At 40.5% G+C, this 21,201-nt stretch overlaps 1 protein-coding gene across 1 annotated transcript in view; it reads right to left on the reverse strand.

Moving 5' to 3' along the window:
- Positions 1–19,185, reverse strand: part of cdh7 (cadherin 7) — a 174,371-nt gene extending 155,186 nt beyond the window's left edge. Inside the window, exons 1-2 of the mRNA XM_023950079.1 lie at positions 18,812–19,185; positions 14,972–15,501 (exon numbers count right to left, since the gene is read on the reverse strand). Coding sequence (XP_023805847.1) covers positions 14,972–15,205 — 234 coding nt within the window. The 5' untranslated portion in view covers positions 15,206–15,501; positions 18,812–19,185. The remainder of the gene's footprint in view (positions 1–14,971; positions 15,502–18,811) is intronic.
- Between the last annotated feature and the right edge of the window lie 2,016 nt (positions 19,186–21,201).

Raw genomic sequence — 21,201 nt, forward strand, 5'->3', positions numbered from 1 at the left:
ACAGTGTTCAGGTCTGCTTCAATACAGAATATCTTCATACCCACAGCCATTGCAATCAATGGTACTCACAGTGACAAGGTGATTGGCTAATACTGCGACAATAATTAACCATGTATTAACCCTTTAATAACAGAGCTGTCAGCAAAATAACAAAATTACTCTTTGACCGTTTACCTAATCAACATAATTTTAACAGTTTCTGAAGCAGAGAAGTGCAACTGTTCGCTGAAATGCAACACTTCACAATAGTGAAGTGTTTAGGCAAACAACGTACTGTAAATCAGCTGATTTTGTCGCAGAGAAAAACGTCTTTGTGCCGTTATTCAACACCTTACATCAGTAACGTGCTGACTATCGGTGCAAAGCCGCTTTTTATTCACATCAGAATCAGTTGATTCACGTGGATCATGTAAACAGTTCCCTGTAAACAGGGAACAGTTCTGGCTCCGTTCCTGTTCACTGTCTACACCGCAGACTTCATGTCCAGCTCAGCATCTTGTCATCTGCAGAAGTTCTCGGATGACTCTGCCGTTGTCGGACTAATCATGGATGACGATGACAGAGAGTATAGAGAACTGATTCAGAACTTTGTGGACTGGTGCCAGTGGAACTACCTCCAGATTAATGCAGGGAAAACCAAGGAGCTGGTGGTAGACTTTCGCAGGCACACTCACTCTACAATAGCACCGGTGAACATCCAAGGAAGGGACATAGAGAGAGTGGATTCATACAAGTACTTGGGTGTTCACCTCAACAATAAACTGGACTGGTCACACAATACAGAAGCACTGTACAAAAAAGGAAAGAGCAGACTTTATCTGCTGAGGAGACTGAGGTCTTTTGGAGTGCAGGGATCACTCCTAAAGACTTTTTATGACTCTGTAGTGGCATCAGCCACCTTATATGTATTGGTCTGCTGGTGTAGCAGCATCTCGGCTGCAGAAAGGAAGCGGCTGGAGAAGCTTGTGAAGAAGGCCAGCTCCGTTCTGGGGGCTGCCTTTGGACTCAATGCAGGAGGTGGGAGAGAGGAGGATGGTAGCTAAGCTATCATCCATGATGGAGAACGACGCCCACCCCATGTATGAGTCTGTGTCCTCACTGTGCAGCTCCTTCAGCGTCAGACTGAGACATCCTAAGTGTCTGAAGGAGCGACACCGCAGGTCGTTTCTACCTGCTGCCGTTAGACTGTACAACCTTAACTGCTCCCAGTGAACCACGTTAACCAAAATCATCGGCTCTGTCATATTTCTTTTATCCTGTGCAATAACCGATATATGGTCATCCTGTGCAATTTTTTTTTTTTTGGAAATGTATGTGTATAATGTGTATATATGTGAGTATATTGACTCCATAGTTTGTTTCTTTTATATATTGCTCTCTCTCTGCCCTGTACTGCTGCCGCAAAAAGGAAATTTCCCCATCGTGGGACGAATAAAGGAATATCTTATCTTATCTTATCTTATCTTATCTTATCTTAAACGGTTGAGGAGTTACACTGTGTCTAAGAGCGTGTGCTCTTTAGAAGTCACTGGGGACAACTCCAGTGTTATAAGGTTAATAATAGGGGTGCAAGAAAAAAAATCGATTCGGCAAAATATCGCGATAGTTCATTTGGGGATACTTGTATCGATTCGAAATGCTGTCAGGACAATATTTATTTATTTATTTATGAGCGTCCTTCAGCGTCTGACTCTTGTTTTCCACTTCACCCTCTGACCACTAGTTGGCAGCAGAGCACACGAAGCCTGTTTGAGCAGCTCTACACCACACAAGACAACAGGAAGACCGCAGCCATAGGCAGCTTGTTTCGTTGTTATGAGACATGAACTACTTCGTTTTTACTTGGGATGGTAACCAAACAGAAACTCTGTGCCATGTTGCTGCCAGTAACACATAAAAACGCAGATTCTGGTCCTTTTTAGCAGCTTAAATAAAGACGGGTGAAGCACAGCAGGCTAATGCACTTAGCATCGGCTAAAATGCTATCGGCAAAGCGGGCCAAAGTTCTGCAGAACCTCCCAGCAGCAACAGATTCTACTTTAGCGACCTGATGGATCAGAAGGATGTGAACAACGCTCTGAAAAAAGGCCGACATCGTGGTGATCAGCGTTACTAGTTTACTGTAAGAGAAAGTGTGGCTGCAAAGCTGTAGTGCAGACTGATATGTAACAAAGCCTCTTTGTCACAACTTTCCTTCATTCTTTCATGCTGCCTCATCATCTCACTTTATTGTTTCTGGAAAGAATCAGTGCCGTATCAGGATACATATCGTATCGCCAGCCTCTTGCCAACACACACCCCTAGTTAATAATGTAAAGTGTTTTAAATCAGCACCAAGCTGCCTTTCTCAGCTTCAGAGCCAGTTGGAATTATGGTTTTGTGTAAATGGTTGGAGAGTCGTCCAAAGAGCGTCAACACTGGAGTTAAAGCTCTGGCGTTAAAGGGTTCATAAAGTTTTTCAAAGCTGAATTCAAAAAGACTTTAACCACAAAAAAAACAGACTGAAAAACCAACATAATATCTTTTTGATTTTGCAGCTGTCTATGGGATATATCCATCCATTTTTCCATTTAAACACGTTTGTATGGAGTGATTTTTGTGCCATTATTCAAGACCAACATTCACTTTTTTGAGTGTGAAAATTTCAAAATGTTTTTGTGCTCAAAAAATCATTTTGCACTTATTCATTTTTCACTCAAGGAGAATTCTCTCTCTTTTCTGTGCTCGAAACAGACAGAGCAGGGCCCCACGTTACAAATACAAAAGCCACCTAATCACAGACGCAGACTTGAAGGTTGATACTCATTGGTCCGAAAACCGAGCACAAACCTGTTCCAGTCTACGAGCAGATTCGAAGATTTTCTGACTTTCCGAGTTGCTGCAAGCCTGAGTATGGCCCTGTGGTGAACTGGTGATCTGCAGATCACCAGTTCATCACAGGGCCATACTCACTCCCATACACAACCACACACACAAACACCTATAGGGACAAATTCAAGCTGTTTTTGAAATGCTCAGAGAAAAACCCGCAAATGCACAAGGAGAACATGCAAACTCCACACACAAAGAACCCAGCCAGTTTATTATATTTTACATTTCAGCAAAAAAAAGTCCTTTTATCCAAGAGAAAATCAAACCAAATAGTTGATACCAGCCAAAAACAGCAGCCTACCCACGTCACAACAGTAATCTATAGGTGGCTGCATTTTAGACAGCAGCGCTGTTATTGTGTTCGAACAAAGGTATACTAGTCCTGACATCCCGCCATTCAATTACTAGCTGTGGACAATCAAATAGGAAAAGTTCATTTATTAAAGCAGCGATTCAAAAACACAGATAGAGATGATAATTAATGGACTTTCCTCCACTGCAACCAGTTCATCGAGTCTGTTTGAATACTGTATAAACAGAATTTATAAGAACTGAATGTGCGTTATCTTTGGGTCCTGCTGCCTCCTACATTTTTACACAAAGAAGCGCTGACATTATCTTGAGCTGCAACCAACAGCCTCTGCAAACGATAAAATACACCTTGAAAAGCAAGGGCGCTGAAGCACCGCCGTGAATCACCAACATTAGTCCGCTGACTCGCTCCTGCTATTTTCTGCTCATGCTCCTGCTCAGGCTGTCTCTCACGGAGCACCGGGCCTCGGTCGTCCAAGACACAAACATTAGCTGAGCATAAAAAATAAAAGTCAAATTTGAACAGGACAAAACTCTGACACGACTTCAAGCTTCAGAGCCCCTGTTGGAGTTTCTAAGCCCTGTGTGATGTGTTTAAATGAACGGCGCTGATATGAAAATAAGCACGCCGCACCGGTCATTTACTGTCAGCCCGACTCAAAGTGACGACGTGTGTGCATTGGTCATGCTTCCACAGCAGAGAGCTGCAGCAGGGAGGCTGAAGTGAGAGCTTTTTCCAGTGCATGTAGGTCATTTCTGCTCCCTGTGGAAATACTGCCTGCTTTAGGATTAGGGGGCTATGATTCATTATGACTGAATTTAATTACAGGGAGAGGTGGCCAATGGATCCCTGGTTTTACCATATCAGGGTCCATTCATTTGCTGGATGGTAAATGTCTGGCATGGCGGCGGTGGGGGCTGGGATGAATAAAACTCCAAGAGGACGGCGTTGGGTTGCTTCAGGAGGGCTTAGACATGCGAGTGCACACATTCACAAAGGCAGGTTATTGAGTGTAATCGGTTTATTGTGAGATAATGTGTTTATGCGTTTCCCTCAACCCATTATAGAAGAAAAATATAGGAGTCTAATAAGAAGAAATATCCTGCAATGTATATGTATAATGATTAGTTTATTACAGCTATAAGGTTAACATTGAATCTAACAGCTCAATGTCGGAAGCCCAGTTAACACTTTTAACCAGCAGTGGTCTGGGCATGGCTGAGTTTGGAAGATTTTTTATGTATTTATTTATAACAATCTGCAAATTTCAGAAGGGCTTTGGATGGAGAATACCTACTTAACGGGTCCAAGTCCCCTTTTTATCCAAACATCCGTTTGTGCAAACAGAAAAAAAGCACATACACTGAAAACTATCTGTATTGTCAAAAAACTAAAAGGTTTTTCTGTTGATTTCTGCTCAATTATTTATTTTTTCTTAACCGTTTGTTAATTGATTGCAGTCGTCCCACTCTTCTCATTACATTCAGCAGATTTTTCTATGTTTTCTGCATCACAGAGCTTCAAAACCGGGAAATCTTAGCATGTTTTAAGTTAAATCACATGCTTTACAGGAACAAAGCGCATTTGGAGTACATCATTATCGGGCATTTTGCTGAGAAAAGTAAAAACAACCTGAAAGTGTTTTAATGGCCACCAGCAAAAAAGATTTGTTTTTGTTTTTCAAGAACAATTTCAGAGAAAAATGTTTTATTTTTATCTTGTTTAGCTTTACATGAACTGAACCACCCTTTACAAAAACAGGCGAGATGAAACTGCACCACGGTTCCCCGATACAGTAAACAAATCATGCAAAATTGCAGTAAAAGTATTTTATTTGTTTGGATGAGATGCCCTGATCTGGAGAGAAAATATTTCCACAAATGATTCTCACAGAAAGACAGAAAAACGGTCCGAAAACAGATAAATATATATATATATTTTTTTTATTTTTTCATTATTATTAACACAAAGGTTCATGGATGACTAATAATGCTGAAATGTAACACTAAAGTGAAGCCTGTCCTTCTGTAGCTTGAGGTATCAAATGTTGTAATTCCTCAAACGACCACTGGGGACAGTCTAATCAACCTGGAAGCAAACCTGTTCATGTTTATTGCTTTATTTTACATTCATTACAACTACGGGGGATTTAAATCAGTTGTGGTAATTTTATTAAGGGTCAGATGGTTGGTTAATTGAGGCATGTTTCTTTGATTGGCAGGTGGGACGATCCAATGGCCAACTTGACAAAATCTCATTTGTTTTCTCAAGTTCTGCACACCTAGATAAGCAAAGTGAAATCCATTTTTTTATATTTTATATTTTTTGGCGTTTATAATCCAAAGAGTGACATCAGAGATTCTCAATCTAGTTATCCATGCTTATTGGATCCCGTCCTAGAAAAAGTCGCACTTAGATTAACAAAATAAATAATATCTATGATGTATATTTTCCAGATCATTTTAGCATAAACCTTTACATATTCTTGTGATTTTCTTTGTCAATAAACCTGTTTTGTACACTGAAAATTCACAGGTTTGTTTGTTTGCTTAACCCTAAAGAAAATATTAAAATAATCCAGAATTTAATCCAGAAAAAAAACATCCATCCGAGCACCAATCATCAAGCTTTTAAGCTCAAAGTTTGTTGTTTTTTGGGGGGTCATTTCCCTCCTGACTGTCCAGACTGCAAACACACCTTTCCCTTCAAAAGCAGCAGCTCTCTCAATCCCAGATAAAATTGCTACTCATGACATCCTAATTGGTTTACCAGCTGCTGTTATACAATTACCCTTCCTCCTTTAACCTGAAAGAAGAAACCTGTTTTTGAAATGAGGTGCATGTTTTTCTGAAATAAGACAGCATCTCAAAGTGCAGAGGAATCCGATTTGAGGGCTAAAATGTTTGTCAGAATCAAATCTGCTGGAGTTTTAATAGACTTCAAGCTCTGGGTCCTGTCAGCGGCGGCAGATAATACAAAATGAATCAATCTCGGAACCCACTTGACATAATGAGCAACTCTCTGAGGGTTTCTAAGTTAAAGGAGACATCAGAGAGTCAGGGAAATTCAATATCTTTAGTGTTTCTTTGAAGAAAAACTTCGGATACTTTCCGATTCTTGTCCTGGCTTGTAGGGAAACCCTTTAAGTTTGATGGCAAGGCTCTCGATGTTCATGTTAAATATCAGGCCATGAAAAATGAGCATCTTTCGACTGTAATATGCTTCATGTCATTGTGAGAAGTTGCATTTGCACAAGGTCATAGCAGCCCCCTTATCATCTACCAATGTAGGCTTTAATACCACTCCAATATATTAAGAGATCTCTCAGAAAGTAAAAAGATCGGTCTTTAAAAACTCCTGATGAAGACATTTTAACCAGAAACAGTCACGGTTTGCTCGATTTTGTTTGAAACGTCTGAACTGTTCTGTGAAGCAAACTTAATTTGCACATGATGCAACCGACTGCAGGCCACTTGTGGAGGAAAAACTCTGCTTTAGCGTGGATTCCGAATACGTTTCTGCTCTACACGAGCTGTAAGACCTCTCCTGAAATATTTACGCTCAGACCTTTGGGGAAAGTCAGAAACTCGATACATCAGCACTTCTGGAAACCTGAGCAGCTCCATGTTCAGACAAAAAAACTCCAAACTTAAAATGCACAAAAACTTCCGCAACTGTTTCACCGCTACTTCGGCTGCCAACCCGCCTGCTTAATATTTTATAAAGATAGACTATTATGAGCAGTAACAAAGAGTATTTATTACAGCACAACCCCCTTACACAGTGATATAAAAGACACATTAAACAGCGCAAGAATCAGCATCTATGGCATTTGGCAAAAGAAAAAGAGGACAGAATACAACAGTTTCAAAAAATGCAACTTTTATTCTGACAAATGTTCCTTTATGATCCAGTTTTTCTACATTTATGCAGTAACAACTTGTCCTTTTTTTCAGAAACTGGTTCTTATGACAAAATTGGTTCTTTTATATGAGATGGACAATCCTTAGGTGAACCAGAACCTTTTTGTTCCCTCATTGCATCACAGCTTGACAGATGCAGGTTTTTAAAATGTTAAACAGTTCAAAAAAAAAAAAAAAAAAGAGCACAAAAATATACTTCCAAATCAATCAACCAATTATTTTATTTATTTTTTGCTAACTTGAACCTGGTTATAACTTGATTTGAAACTGCATTTCTTTATTTAATACTCAGACTTCTTAAATGTTTCTGGTGTAGAAAATGATTGCATGATTGTTTAATCCCTAAACAGGATCCAAGCCTTCAATACAACAGGGCATTGAAGGAGGGATGTATGGGGTCAAATCAGGATAAGTTTAACCTTTTGCCACTTTTGCTCGAGCTCTAGTGCTGATATATTTTCAACTACTGTAACTCTTCAACCATTTACTCAGAGTTACGGTACGTCACAGAGCGTGTGTTATTTAGGTGTCGCTGACGACGCCTCCAGTGTTAAAGGGTTAAAGTGGATAAAAGAAATTGTACGTTTCAAAAGTAGACATTGTAAACATGAATGAAAATGTTGTACATTTGAAAAAAATTAAATGGCAAATTTAATGCTTGAATTAAAAAAAATCATATTTCTTAAACTGTCACCAAATAAAAATAAAAAGATTTTTACATTTACTGTTTTATGATTTTAATTTTTTTTAACCTTTTCATCATCTTTGCTTTCAGTCCTCAGTTCAGAGTTTCAAATCTGAATGTTTGTTTTTGAAGCTGATTATAATTTTATGTAGAGGTGAGGGTTTGATGAAAATGAAAATTTTTAATTGAAATGGTGATTGGGTGTGAAGTTTTTGCAGATTTTTCTGACATTCTTTACATTTATTCATTATATTTTCGGCAAATTGACATTTCTTTCATGTTTAAAACTGTTTTTCACCTCAAGGTGATTCTGATTTGACCCTGTAGATTTGCAATTTTTTAGGGGGGGGGGGGGGGTACATCTTAAAAAAATGCGACAGTTCACTCTTACTGTCCCTCATTGTACATGTGATTTTATTTCGACTGTTTTGTTTTTATTTAAGGGTGCTGCATGTCTATTCAATAAGGTCTCAAACTTAAAACATGGTTGATTTTTCTCTTCTGCATGCTGCACTGGGTGGGGTTATTGTGGGGAAAAAAACCTTCTCCTAAATCATCACTGCCATAAATTTTAGTAGATGATTGAGACACTAAGGGAGTAATTACTTGAATTTAGCAAGACGTCAAATTACTTTTGTCCAACAGCGGCAAAAATAAATGGCCAGAAGCAAGTTGTTAGAAAAAGTACATTTTTTAGTTTTGATTAGTTGAGACTCTTCTGGCTTTTTAAAAAGCAAAAAAAAGAAAAAAAAAAAAGAAAAAATCTCTCATTCTCTATATTTGAAGAATTTCAGCAGAAGCTAGTTAGCTTTTATGAGCATTATCAGTTTTTAAGGTTTATTTTTCCTAATTTAAAAAAAAGCAGTTGATCACGACCCAATCAGGATCAAATCTGAATTTAAATGTGAAAGAAATCAGAACGTCGGAGCATATGCAAATTTAGCAACCTGTTCCTACAAAACTGTTTCATCCACATTTAAAATGATGTGGCCTATGAGAACGGCTCTTTAAAAGCTACATTTAACACTGAGCCAAAATCCAAACGTGGGTAAAATTGTATTTTTCTAGATGTTATTTCAGTTGTTCCAGGTTTTTCTCCAACAAATCTTGGCCAGACAACTTCCAGGAGTCTTTCCCTGTTGCCAGGCAACTCTGAGCCAAGAAACAGCCCGCAACACATCCAACAAAGTAAACAAATGAGGAGAAAAGATGTTCATTAGTGGGCCTGAGTGGTTGGTGGAATTTGTTACTTTGCCATGTACGAGCTGTTTTTCTGTCTTCGTGCTGGTTCAAGTCTCATGTTTAATTGACAGACTCTTAAGTGCCATCAATATTTGCATCCTTTTAGACTAAAATATAGAAATACAATACTTTAACGCTTTAAAAAATAGGTTTATTTTGACTTTTAGGAGGTGTAAATCATGTTGCAGGAAAAAAAAATGTTTTAGACCGAAGACCATGAAGTTTTTTTTGTTTTTTTTGTTAACATGTTATTGTTGCATCTTTTAATGATGGACGACACACATAAAGAAAATTAAGGTAAAAATTGCATTTCTGAGTATTTCTTTATTCAAATCGTTGTGAATCAGGTGCAGACGAAATATGAAGATTGTATTTGTGATGGAAAAGAATGTGCTGGGTGGACCACAAGCTCCCTTCTGATAAATCCACTTGTAGACAAATACATGCCTTTGTTTTCCTCGACTGGTTCTAAACTGTACGGCTGGATATCGCCAATATCGCTCGCAGTTTTTGTTGCAGCAGTTAATGTTATATTGGGGGTGTGAGGGGCTGTAAGCTAGCAGGACAGCGTGTAAACAGAGAGCTTTCAGCAACTGGGAGGGGGTCGGGTTGCTGCAGGCCAACGGTCCTGCCCACAACTCGGAGTTGAACTTCTAATGAACTCCTGCCGCTCTGCAGAAACTGTCTCCTTGAAAATGACAGTTTTTTTCAAAATGTTGTCTAAAAGCAGAAAAATCATTAATAATTAAAAAATAAAAAACTGGGAACACTTTGAAAATTGATCAAAAGATGATCGGAGTGGTACTTTAAGACTTCTGACCCTCCTCTGGACAACCACTTGAACTGCATATCAAAAAGTCGGCCTATTTGTGTTGACTCCAGCCCCCACCCCAGGCTACGTCTTTTACACTATGAGAGCCCCATAGTGTAAACAACACCTCTGTCCCCTCACCTGCCCTGCTGATGACTCCCCTCTCTGCTCTTTTTATCCTCTTTGATTCCTCAGCTCAAATAAAGGCTTTCCCAACATCCCACGGGTCTCCATGAGCTCCCAACTATGTCAGAATCAGCCCCCCCACCCCATCCCCATCCCCTCCTGTCAGCTCGGATCACGCTCCTCTCTGCCTCAACAAGCTCACCACTCTCCAGCTGCTGCGCCGGTGTGTTTGTGGCACCAGCGAGAGCGAGCTATTGAGGCTGACCTTTACAGTGGTGCCCTGCGCTCTGTGATTCTAACCCAGCTGACAGTGAACGCCACGCGGAATGCTAATGAAGTGGATGTATAGCAGGAGGGTTTTGTTCACTCCAGCATTTTCATCTGTGGGATTAGCCTGCTGCCCGGGATGTGTACTGTTTGATTAACAAACTAAATTGCTGTCAGTCAGGAATTCACGACGTAAAAAACGTCCACATGGGACAAACAGGAAGGCATTTAAAGTCGTACTCCGATCATCTTTTTATCAATTTTTTAAAATGTACCCAGTGGTCTTTTTATTATAATTATGATTATTCAGCCATAGCCCAGCTTAAATGAGGAGAACAAAGACGTACATGGATCAGAATGGAGAGGAGCAGGGAGTTTGTGGTCCGCCCAGCGAATTTTTACATCACAATTATGTTCTTTTTTTCTTAAGGAAGACTCAGAAACACAATTTTAAGTTTACTTTTCTATGTCCTCCATCATAATAAAATGCCGCAATAATACTTGTGTGTTTTTTTAACATGTTCTGGAGCATTTAACTCACAATGGAGGGCATAAATAATAAAAAGAAATAAGATTAAAAGGCCTATATCATGCTAAACCAACTATTTTGAGCTTTTACGTGTATTATAATGTTAATTCTTCATGAACAACAACCCCAAAGAATTTTGATCGATTAACGCATCTCTGGACATTCCTCTAAAAACCACACAACCTCACATTGTGACATCACAAAGTGAGGAACCGCCCCTTCCAGGAAGAGTCTCCACTGCCAGCTCCCCCCCCAGGCTATCACACACTCACACACACACACACACTTTCTCTGTGGAGCTAGCGGTCTTCTGCAAAAAGACTTTACATTATATGCACGTAAATTTTTGCAAAAGTTCAGATGTTGTTTGTTTTCATGGGAAAAATGCAGACACACTGCTGAGGCTGGCTCTAGGTTGACGTCATTAAAGGTCAAAGGTAATTTTTATCCTATTTATGGATATAGTTTACTCTGAAAGACTTGAGAAAAGCATAATATCGGCCCTTTAAAATTGCATTTCTGATTATTTCTTTATTCAAATCATTGTGAAACAGGAACAGACAAACAAATGCTTTTAGTGGTTTAAAAAAACTTTTAGCACTGATTTAGGTGCTATAATCGGCAAGCTCCCTGCTCCTCTCCATGCTGCTGATCCGGCTTGTAGACAACTAGATCCATGTACTGTACATCCTGGTTTTGTTGTTTGAACTGGTCAAAACTGTACAATTGGATAGCTCTGCAGAAACTATGTCCTAGAAAATGCCCGTGTTTTTCCTTGTGCTAAAAACGGCATAATGGTAATAAAAAGACCACTGGGAACGCTATAAAATAGATCAAAAGATGATCAGAGCGGGACTTTAAAAATACCAAAAACAGGATTTTCTATCTTTAAGTTATGCAATAAGATGGTCATAAATGTTCTGCCCATCTTTAAAAGTATATTTAAAATAAAAATCTAGGTAAATCACACCAGAATCTGTCTCAGCCAGTGTTTTATTAAATTATTTTACTCAAGGGGATAATTTTGGGACAAGTCCATCAATACGTCACCTCATATGTGTCTGCGATGCGAGACACTGAAGTCACATCAGCCTCACAAAAGTCAAAGCACAGAAAATGAAACTAAAATTTAAAGCGACTCCTCTAATGCATTAATAAAACAGAGATCATAAACATTGCCTTGGCACAAAGCTTATTCAGCAGATGCTTTGCAAATGTTTAGTCACACAAACGCCCGGCAGAAAACGTTAATCACATCCTGTTTACTGGAACTAAAAGTGTTTGCTAAGTGGCCGACTTGCCGCGGCGTTTTCCCTTGTTTACATACACGCGTCACCGATGTGTTGCAGAGGCTGTTTAGCTAGTTTGAGGTTCCTTTTTAACGTATATTTCCGCCGGCTGGATGTGACTGCGGCTGATTCCGGGCCAGTACACTTACCCGAGGCTGAGTGCCAAGGCGTAATGAGACATTTGGTTGTGAAATTCAGAATCTGACAGAATGCATTAAAGCCAAGCAGACTGCAGATGCAAAGGAGAAGCCGGGCCAAAATGATGACTTCCCATTTCCTACCTCACTGTATCATTTCCCTCGCTTCCAGTCACACCAATGACCAAATTGTGCTGTGACTGTGCCTTTTGTCTGGACACCCATTGCTATTGTTAGTCATTTTTGATGACAAAAGCAATTACCAGTCGTGCCACTCTGATGTTTTTGCTTGCAAATTTAGAGCTGAGCATGAAAAACAAGTTGCAACTTCAGGCTTCATAAAAAGTCTCTTCTGTTGAGGCCGTTTTCTCGACAGGAAAGGACCTTTCCATGTCACCGATGGTCAGTGTGTCCACCCTGGATGCTTTACTGCTGCAGTGCATCCTTTTGGTACCAAACAAATGTTTTCCTTGGGTGACAATCATGATCTGAGCAAACAAATAACGTCTCCACCTCCAGGGCAGCCTGCTGTTCCAAAAGAACCAGGCCTTTATGTTTCTGGAAAAGTGACATTGAGCCTGCTACCAGGTCAGATGTAAAGGTGGAGCCAGTCTGAATTCCTTACACTCCTACTGCGATATATTTTTTTTTTTTATTGACCTCAACCAGAAGACTTCAAAGCCACAAAACAAAAGACTAATCAATAAAATGAAACAAGCAAAAAAAAAAAGCAGAAAGACAAACCAAACCAAAGGAGAGCCTCTTAGAGAGATTGCAAATAAATTTGTGTATACTCCATGTGGATAAGCAGATCTCAACTGCACATCTATGAATAAGTAATCAGCCTGTTTCCATCCTTCAGGATTTACCAACAAGAAATGCAATCAGATACAAGAAAGTGAAAAAAGGAGAGGTACTTGAAATTCCTACATGAGGTGCTGGCCTTTTTGTGTTTATGTATTAACTTATTAACATTCAAATAGCAAAAACAAATGTTGGAAATGGTAGAGATCCACACAAACAACCACATTTCCATGAACCATCGTTGAAACCCCGGGTATAAAAAGATCTGATGTTTCATATCGGACACTTGGATTGACCCTCTTCTGAACTATCAAGTATGCTCATTCCTCATATTTTGTCCCCCTCCCCTCCCCTACACATCCTTCTGGCATAGAGGAGTGTGAAACAATGGGACAGTCAAAAGTATCCTAATTCCAGCTGGAGGCACTAATCCGGTTCAGGCGGCGAGGAAATGGGCTTGCAAGAACAGACCCGGCAAATACTGCAGATGAGGATGATTATCCTGCATATGAGCGGAAAGATGAAAACTAATTTAATAATAAGACCAGAAAATTCTCAGAGATAATGGGGATCTAGAGACCAATCTGAGCCCCATCTGGCTCGCGCTGCATGCTCTAGTGCTTTTTTTTTTTTCCAGCAGGAGCTGTCCATTACAACTGTGGTGCTGAAACTGAGAATCGCTTTGAATATACTGAATCGCAACATTATAACAAAAGAAAGTATTATTTAATTTTGTCTAGAGGATCATTTTGGCTCTTTTGGTTGAAAATTGCTCTTTTTCTTGCTGAAAAGACTTATTTGATCCATTCTTTACTGGCAGAAGTTCATTTTGTCCTGGCGCGTTTGATGGAAGCATGTGCTGCTTTGTCAGTTTATAAATAATAAATGTTAGATAATTTATTGTAGAACAACATTAATTAGTCTCACACGTTTTTGAAAACCAAACTACAGATACTTTTTACTTAATTTTCTTTTTTTTTCTTTATTGGGAAACCACCCTCTAGTGGCCATTTAAGGAACTACATCATTTGGTTTTTCTGCGTTTGTGTTCAGAAAGGGGAGGTGCGGGTTTTGTCTTAACAAAAACTGAGATCACAGTGGTAACATTTGCGGGGATTTTAACATTTAACCTGTAATGAGTGTTTTTTACTTGAATTTAAACATTTCTGTTATGTTTCTCCTATTTTTCTTTTTTATATATTCTGACAGCAGCACTCATTTCTACCAGAGCCTAACAATGAAAAGGCCTTAAATGACTTACATTGGAGCTGTTTAGAGCTTTCCAGCTTTTAGATAAAATAGTAACCATCATGTTTGTGTAAATATCAGTTAATTCAAGTAAACTAATTTACTTTTTAACGTCATGTTCATTAGTTCAAATGTTTAGAAATCCTGTTGAAGTTTGTTCTGGTTTACTAAAAAAACTGAATCCATTTCTCATTCCTTATTTGCTTTTTTTTATTTAGTTTTTTTAGTATTGTTTTTTCTTAGAGGAAAATGTTCACTTAAGTGCACCCAGAAGTGAACTATGTCCTCTGTCTTTTACTTAAATGTCACTGGAAGAGTCCCAAACCTTTTTTTCTGAACTATCAAAAATGATATTTCTTCTACTGATTCACTTGGATATTTCCAGAACACCTTGATGCAGCACAAGGGCAATTTTACTTTGTGAAGATTTTTGAAGAAATCTATTCGTATTTTCAAAAGGATTGTCTCAAAGTTCTCTCCTCAGTCTGCTCCAATCTTTGCTTATGTGTTGCCTTTTTGCTACAACTGTGAGATTGTGAAGAATCTTATAATTTTCTGATTATGCAGCTCATCATAATAAAAAAAAGTATTTAAAACAGCATTATGTTGATGCTTTTAACCACACACAGACTGCACTGCATCTGATTTCTTTGTGTTCTAGTGCTTGCATCAACTCCTGGTTAAACCGTGATAACACTGACTCCCTCACAGTCACGGATCACTTACCTTGCCAACATAGAGTGGTTCATTTCCTGTGTACTCTTCCAATACGAAGAACTGGTTCCATACCCAGCTGCGTTTGTGTCTTTGCTGAACCTCCCAGGGGTCTGGATCAGACGGAGGGGACTTGTCCGGATCCCCCGAGCGGGAATTCAGTCCCCAGCAGCTCCCGCTCTGTGAGACAAACAGGAGCGCCACGAGGGCCAGAGCGCTGCGAATGCCTGAGCAACGCCGACCCATCGTGTGGGCCTCCGTCCAAGAAAGCAGGCAAACCAGAAGAGGAGCAAAATGGAAAGCTTAAATGTCAAAACCTTCAGGGTTTTATCCACACTGACCCCGCCTTTCACCAGAACACGGGAGCAGTCAGACCCTGGAACAAGCTCTGCATTTCTGCTGCGTTGCTCTTCTTTTTGTCTGATTGGAGCCTAAAAGCGGGATAATTCCTGCCACTTCCAAGCCAGAGAGTTGACATTAAAGCTGGCAAAGAGGGTTACTGGTGACTTGAGGCTTCAACACAGGCCCTTTGTAACTGTCACCTATCAGAGTAAAAAGAGGGGGGGGGGGCAGAGAGGAGACAATAGAGAAAGAAGTGTCAGCAGAATTGCCTTCATGACCGCTGTCTCTACAGAAGCAATGTGGCTTTTTGATACGATGATGATGACAGTTTTCACAAATCATAGGGGCACTGGCAAAACCAATGAGGAGGCACTCACACATACACACAAGGGGGGGGGGGGGGGGGGGGGGATCAGGCAAGGTCAAAAAGTTAATAAAGGTAAAAATGGAGGGAAAACAGCCTGGGAATTCAAACAAAGACAGAATAACAATGGGAAACCCCTGCATTTTCCCCTCATCAGTGTCATTATTTTGTCAAAATTAAGTCTGCATGAGACCGCCGAGGCGCTCCGACGCTAACAGGCCACATGATCTGTGCGGCCAGCTCCCGTCATTGGATTAAAAATAAATCAGAGCTGTCAGCAGCACGAAGGCCCGGCCGCTCCTGACCTCTACTCTGAGCGGGGGAGCGTAGCCCAATTCCAAAGCATGCTAGAGGGGGGGGATCCGTCGCTCTGCCGCCCGCCGCATTGTGACAGACCCCCCCACCCAAGATGCCAGAACATGACGACTTGTCAGAGCGGAGGAAGGCATCAGCTCTCGACAGACAACGTTGGTCATGTCACAACACACCCTGGCAGCACTCGAGCAGTTCCATGAACTTCTTATTGTTGCTGCTATTATCTGTCTGATTCGAGGCGCGACAGAGACTTTAACTGAATCGGAAGTTGAGGGGGAGTTTTTTTTCTGCTCATATTTATTTCCTCTCTGACCTCTCTTTGTCTCTCCTCTATGTAGAGTATTGGCAGGGCCCTGGATGAGGAAGGTAATTGCTTTGGCATACAGTGACCTCCTTCCCACACAAATTCCTTTATTTTACTTTCTCCTCGCTCCTCCAAGCAAAACCTTAATAAAAACATCCTGTGGAAGCGATCCGTGGTGCTTATAGCCACAGGAAAGTCATTAGCCAGCGCTAATTATTAATACAGGAATAAATCACAGCTGCGTGATTGTCACCTCTGCAGAAGGTCTTGGCGAGGAGCTTCCTAAAAGGGTATTTTAAAACCCCCATGTTTGTGGGCACACACATTAGCTCACATGTTCAAAGCCTCAATAGACTGGTTTGACGGTGGAGGTGGAAGTGGAGCAGAACTGGCTGCAGGGCAGCATGGCTGGGGGTTGTAGAGCTGTGGGACAGCAGATCTGCACATGGGTCAGCTTGAGCCAATTGAATGTGTGTCATTTAGCTTAACCCCCCCCCTCCAATTCAGCACATGGTGAGAGTTGGACATAAAAGCATGCAGGTGCAACTGCCATATCTGCCAGATAGGTCTTTTTGGATCAAGAAATTAATGGTTTGGTTAACTGATCACGCCAGAAGTTTAAAATAAACTGTTTTCCCTCAAAAAATGTATGTTTTTCTAATTTCAGGAAGAATTTTGCGTCAAATCTGAATGAGTTGACCTCACTGTTGTCTTTTCTTTCTCCTGTTACTTATTTATTGTCAATCAAAAATGTCTTAATGCCAGTTAAAAATAAGTAGAAACCCAACAAAACGCACGATTCCACATGACTCCCTACCTCAGGAAACATTAAAATCAAAAGAAACGCCTTTAGTTTTGCTCTTTGTGATTAAAAATTTTGTATTTATATAACTTTTGATGATAAAATAGTCCATTATGGCATTCTCAAAAGCAGATAATACCTTTAATTTTATAAACAGCATGGGTTAACCTGCCAGTCTGGAAGTCTTTACAGAAATGTTCTGCCAAATCCCATAAACGCCTCTAGTTTTCGTTCCTGCAGAGAAAAAGTGTTTTCTTATCTTTTCCTCATATTCAGAAATCTCCCCGCAAAATATCAGCAGTGTGTTGACTCAGTCTGGCACTGTGAGCCTTTCAGAGCGAATAGAGACCATATTGGACTGCCTGTGGAGACTCATTGCTGGCCAGTGTCAAAGTGATGGCGCTAAATTAAGTGAAAATGTGAGACAAAGCTGTGAATGTAAAGCCTCCCAGTCCTCTGTGGGCTCTGTTTCCCTTCCACACTGCGCTGTAATCCCATTTGCCAGTCTCACAACAGGATTACAAGCAGCACAGCGCTCAGTAACCAATCACACGCTTTCTCTCATCCATATTCCCCTGAGAAGACACGCTAGAAAACACTGCAGAAACTTCTAACTGCAGTTAATTACGGTTTGAGACGTTTCATTTAAACTATTAGAACGTTTTGGACAATTTCTTAGCAAAAAAAAAACAAAGATGGACATTGTGTTTTTAAAGCTTTATTTCATCAAAAGGGGAAAGAATTTGAGGATTTGGGAAATGAATAAATGTCCAAAAATTAATGAATAAAGCAATAAATATAGGCTATATCTGATAAAAATATATTTTAATTGGATTAGACAGTGACTGACACAGAGATTAAAACCCCAAATTTTCCTTTCTCTGAGCATCAAGCACGCAAACTTTTTTTAAAGGTTGTTTTATTCCCCTAAAAACATAAAACGTTTAAAATATCTTTTAAATAAATTCACAAAAATCTGTTAAACTCATTTATGCTGATGTCAAAGAACATTTTCTCCTCAATATGGTCACTTCAGGGCAGAGAGAATTAGTCACAGACTTCTCTTGTTTCCAAATTGCAATCAATCCAAAATTAAGAAACTGGAACAACAGCAGTTTTACGCATCAGCTCCCTAAAATCTGGGCAAAGACTGTGCTTTCTCTAAAGTCCCCATCCGTTTTTTGGACTGAAAATAAGTTGAAGGCTGATTCCTCCATCACTGCGGACAGAACCAGGTTTTCTGCTCACTTCTGAGCTCAGTGATATAAATCAGCAGGTAGAGCCGTTCCCCAGTGTGACCCGGCTGTTTGAACCCCCCTGTTGGGAATCAATCACTGCGCTGCCAACACCTGCACGCCGCAGAAAAAGTTTGCGGTGCGCACCTGCGCCTAATCGATAACAGAGAGGCATTCCCTCGTAGGGATAAAAAAAAGCAAGCACTAATGTCGCTGATCGAGTATGCATCTTCCCAAGTTTAGAGGGGAAAAAACTCCGCATGAAACATGACAAACGCGCGCAACGAGGGCGCCGACAGTAAACATCTCTGTGCGCGAGCGCCGCAGGAACCATGTGTCCGCGGAATACTAATGACAGGATCAGCGGTGGCACAACAGCAGAGCCAAGCCCACAATCACTTCATTGTGGCGCACATTTGCGTAAAAAAAGGAAATCAATGTGAAAAAATTACGCGCATCCTTGAACTTGAAGTCTGTTGGATTTACTCACCTAAGGCAAAACTTCACAGATGCACTGATGGCGTCTGCTCGTAAAAGTTGGGCTTTTTCTACTATCCATGCGCGCCACAGAAGAAGAAAAAAGATTTTCTGCAAAGGTGGAGTTTGGAAGTTGTGCTGATTTTAGTCCTGGTGTCCAAAGCAGGGCGGCAGGATCGCGCGTACATGCTCACCCTGAGCAGGGATGTGGCAACTCTGATTCTCTTTCCCTTCTGTCTCAGCTCTCCTCTCTCCCTCCCTCTCCCATCTATCCTGCGCAGTGGCGCTTCTGTGCAGGGAACCCCAGCTGCAGGCTTTGGGTTTAGGTCTACATCCTCATTGTAGCGGCAACTGGGGACGCGCAGCATTAAACGGTTCTCTGACTGGAGAGGATGGAGCCTATCCCTACAGTTCTGACCAAAATAAGTTGACGAGGAAGGAGCCAAAGACGCACGCGGCGCTTGGCAGAAGACATAAAATCCCAACCTGCCAAGTTTGTTGGCAGCAGATGGCACGTGTGTTAAATGAAAGCTTTGGTGGCGAAAAGAAAATCCGCGCAAAATTCTTGACATCTTCAACCAGTGAGAGAAATCAAGCATCATTTTTCCCACTTTAACCCTAAAACCTCAACAAATCCTGCAAGTTGGAGCTTACATTGATGTATGTTAAAGTAAATTGTCCTCCTTAGGCTTTCTTTTTTTTAAATTTTTTCCCTGGCTGCTCTAAAACTCACTAATATTTAATCATTCCAGTGCGTGTCCACATTCAGGCAGCACTGGTCTTGTTTTTTCTGCCCAATTAGCAGCAGGAAAAAAAAGCTCCCAGTGACAAGAATTCAGCTTTTGGTTGCTCCTTCCAACTTACAGCACCTCTACACTTCCAGACCTCTGAGAATAATAGTTACACACCTAATTAGCTCCAGCAGAACAACATTGTGCACCAAGTTTTCAGTTAATACCGCAAAATCTTTCAAAAATATGCCAGAATCTTTGTTTTTGTTTTTTTTCAATAAAGAAGTTTCAACCAACAGATTTTTCAGAGAAAAAAATCTGATTTCACAGCCATTAATCATGGATGGATTGTAAATTACATTACAACAGTGCAGCACCTTTTGTCTCCTCTGCTAGGATGGGAGTACTGACCCAAACCAAAAGAAAGAGCAGCCTCTATCTGTCATACCTGGAAGAGCAGCTGGCATCACTGAAATTCAAGACCGAAGCTGCTGCAAAACCTGCAGGGGGGTTGATGTCAAGACAATAGAGGGGAGGAGAGAATAGAACAGGACTCAGGAAGAGCTGGACTGAAAGGATGGCCAGAGGGAGAGTGGTGTCAATAGAGGAAGCGGTGAAGAGGAGGAGAAAAGGGAGGTTTATTGCAGGAAGAGGAGAAGAAGGGGAGAGCGGCAGCAGCTCAGCAGAGAGAGTTATTTAATTGGAGACTGACATTGGGAGCTTGGCTCGTCAGCTCTTCCCCATCAATCACTCGTGGCCAAGAGATGCCAGGGGTTACGTGGCCTGTGTTCTGCTCCCCCAGGGTCCCTCAGCCGACCCCCAGTGTTTAACCGCCATGCCTCCCCCATGCTCTTCCTAACCCAACCCCCCATCAAGATGTCCTGGCCTCCACTCACCTGGACCACAGTTGTCTGTTCCCTTGTGATGGGTCTTTTTGTTCACACGCTAACAAGGAAAACGGGGAACTTTAGCTTAAGACGGGCCATTCATGAAAAACCACGTCCAAGGACGACGACTGCATTTTCCATGTGCTGTAGGTATTCTCACAATGAACAAGCACACAATGAAAGATATTTTATTTGTACTGATGGAAACAAATTGCATATATGTGAGTTTAGACACAGTATGTTGGTCAATGGGTTGAAGGTTTTTTTTCTTCCTGTGCTCATTAAAAAGAACGTCGACTGTTTTCAATGTCTCACTATTTTTACGATTGTAAAATCAGAGATTTTTTTTTTTTTTATCAGACAAGTTTCAGCAAATTTATCCTACATAATACATTAGTTTCTTTTGTGACAATGCAATGTTTTTGAATTTTTTATGACTATTTGGTGTTCCTAATATTACTTGTTGGAAGAGGTGAAAGGGAGGAGAAAGGGGAGGTTTATTGTTTGCTTTTTAATATCTATCTATCTATCTATCTATCTATCTATCTATCTATCTATCTATCTATCTATCGGTCCGTCCGTCCGTCCGTCTGTCCATCGATCCATCCATCCATCTATATATATATATATATATATATTTTTTTTTTTCCCAAGATGATGACTTTTATTTTTGGTTTTATTTATCTTTTGCTTTGAACTTTGATTCATATTTATTTTGTGTGATTTCGTCCAACGGAGTGATTAATATGTGGAGCTGGTGGTGTGTATTTTCGTGTGAGTCTGCG

The sequence above is a fragment of the Oryzias latipes genome, chromosome 20 (genome assembly GCF_002234675.1).
Source record: "Oryzias latipes chromosome 20, ASM223467v1".
In the NCBI taxonomy this organism is placed as follows: domain Eukaryota; kingdom Metazoa; phylum Chordata; class Actinopteri; order Beloniformes; family Adrianichthyidae; genus Oryzias; species Oryzias latipes.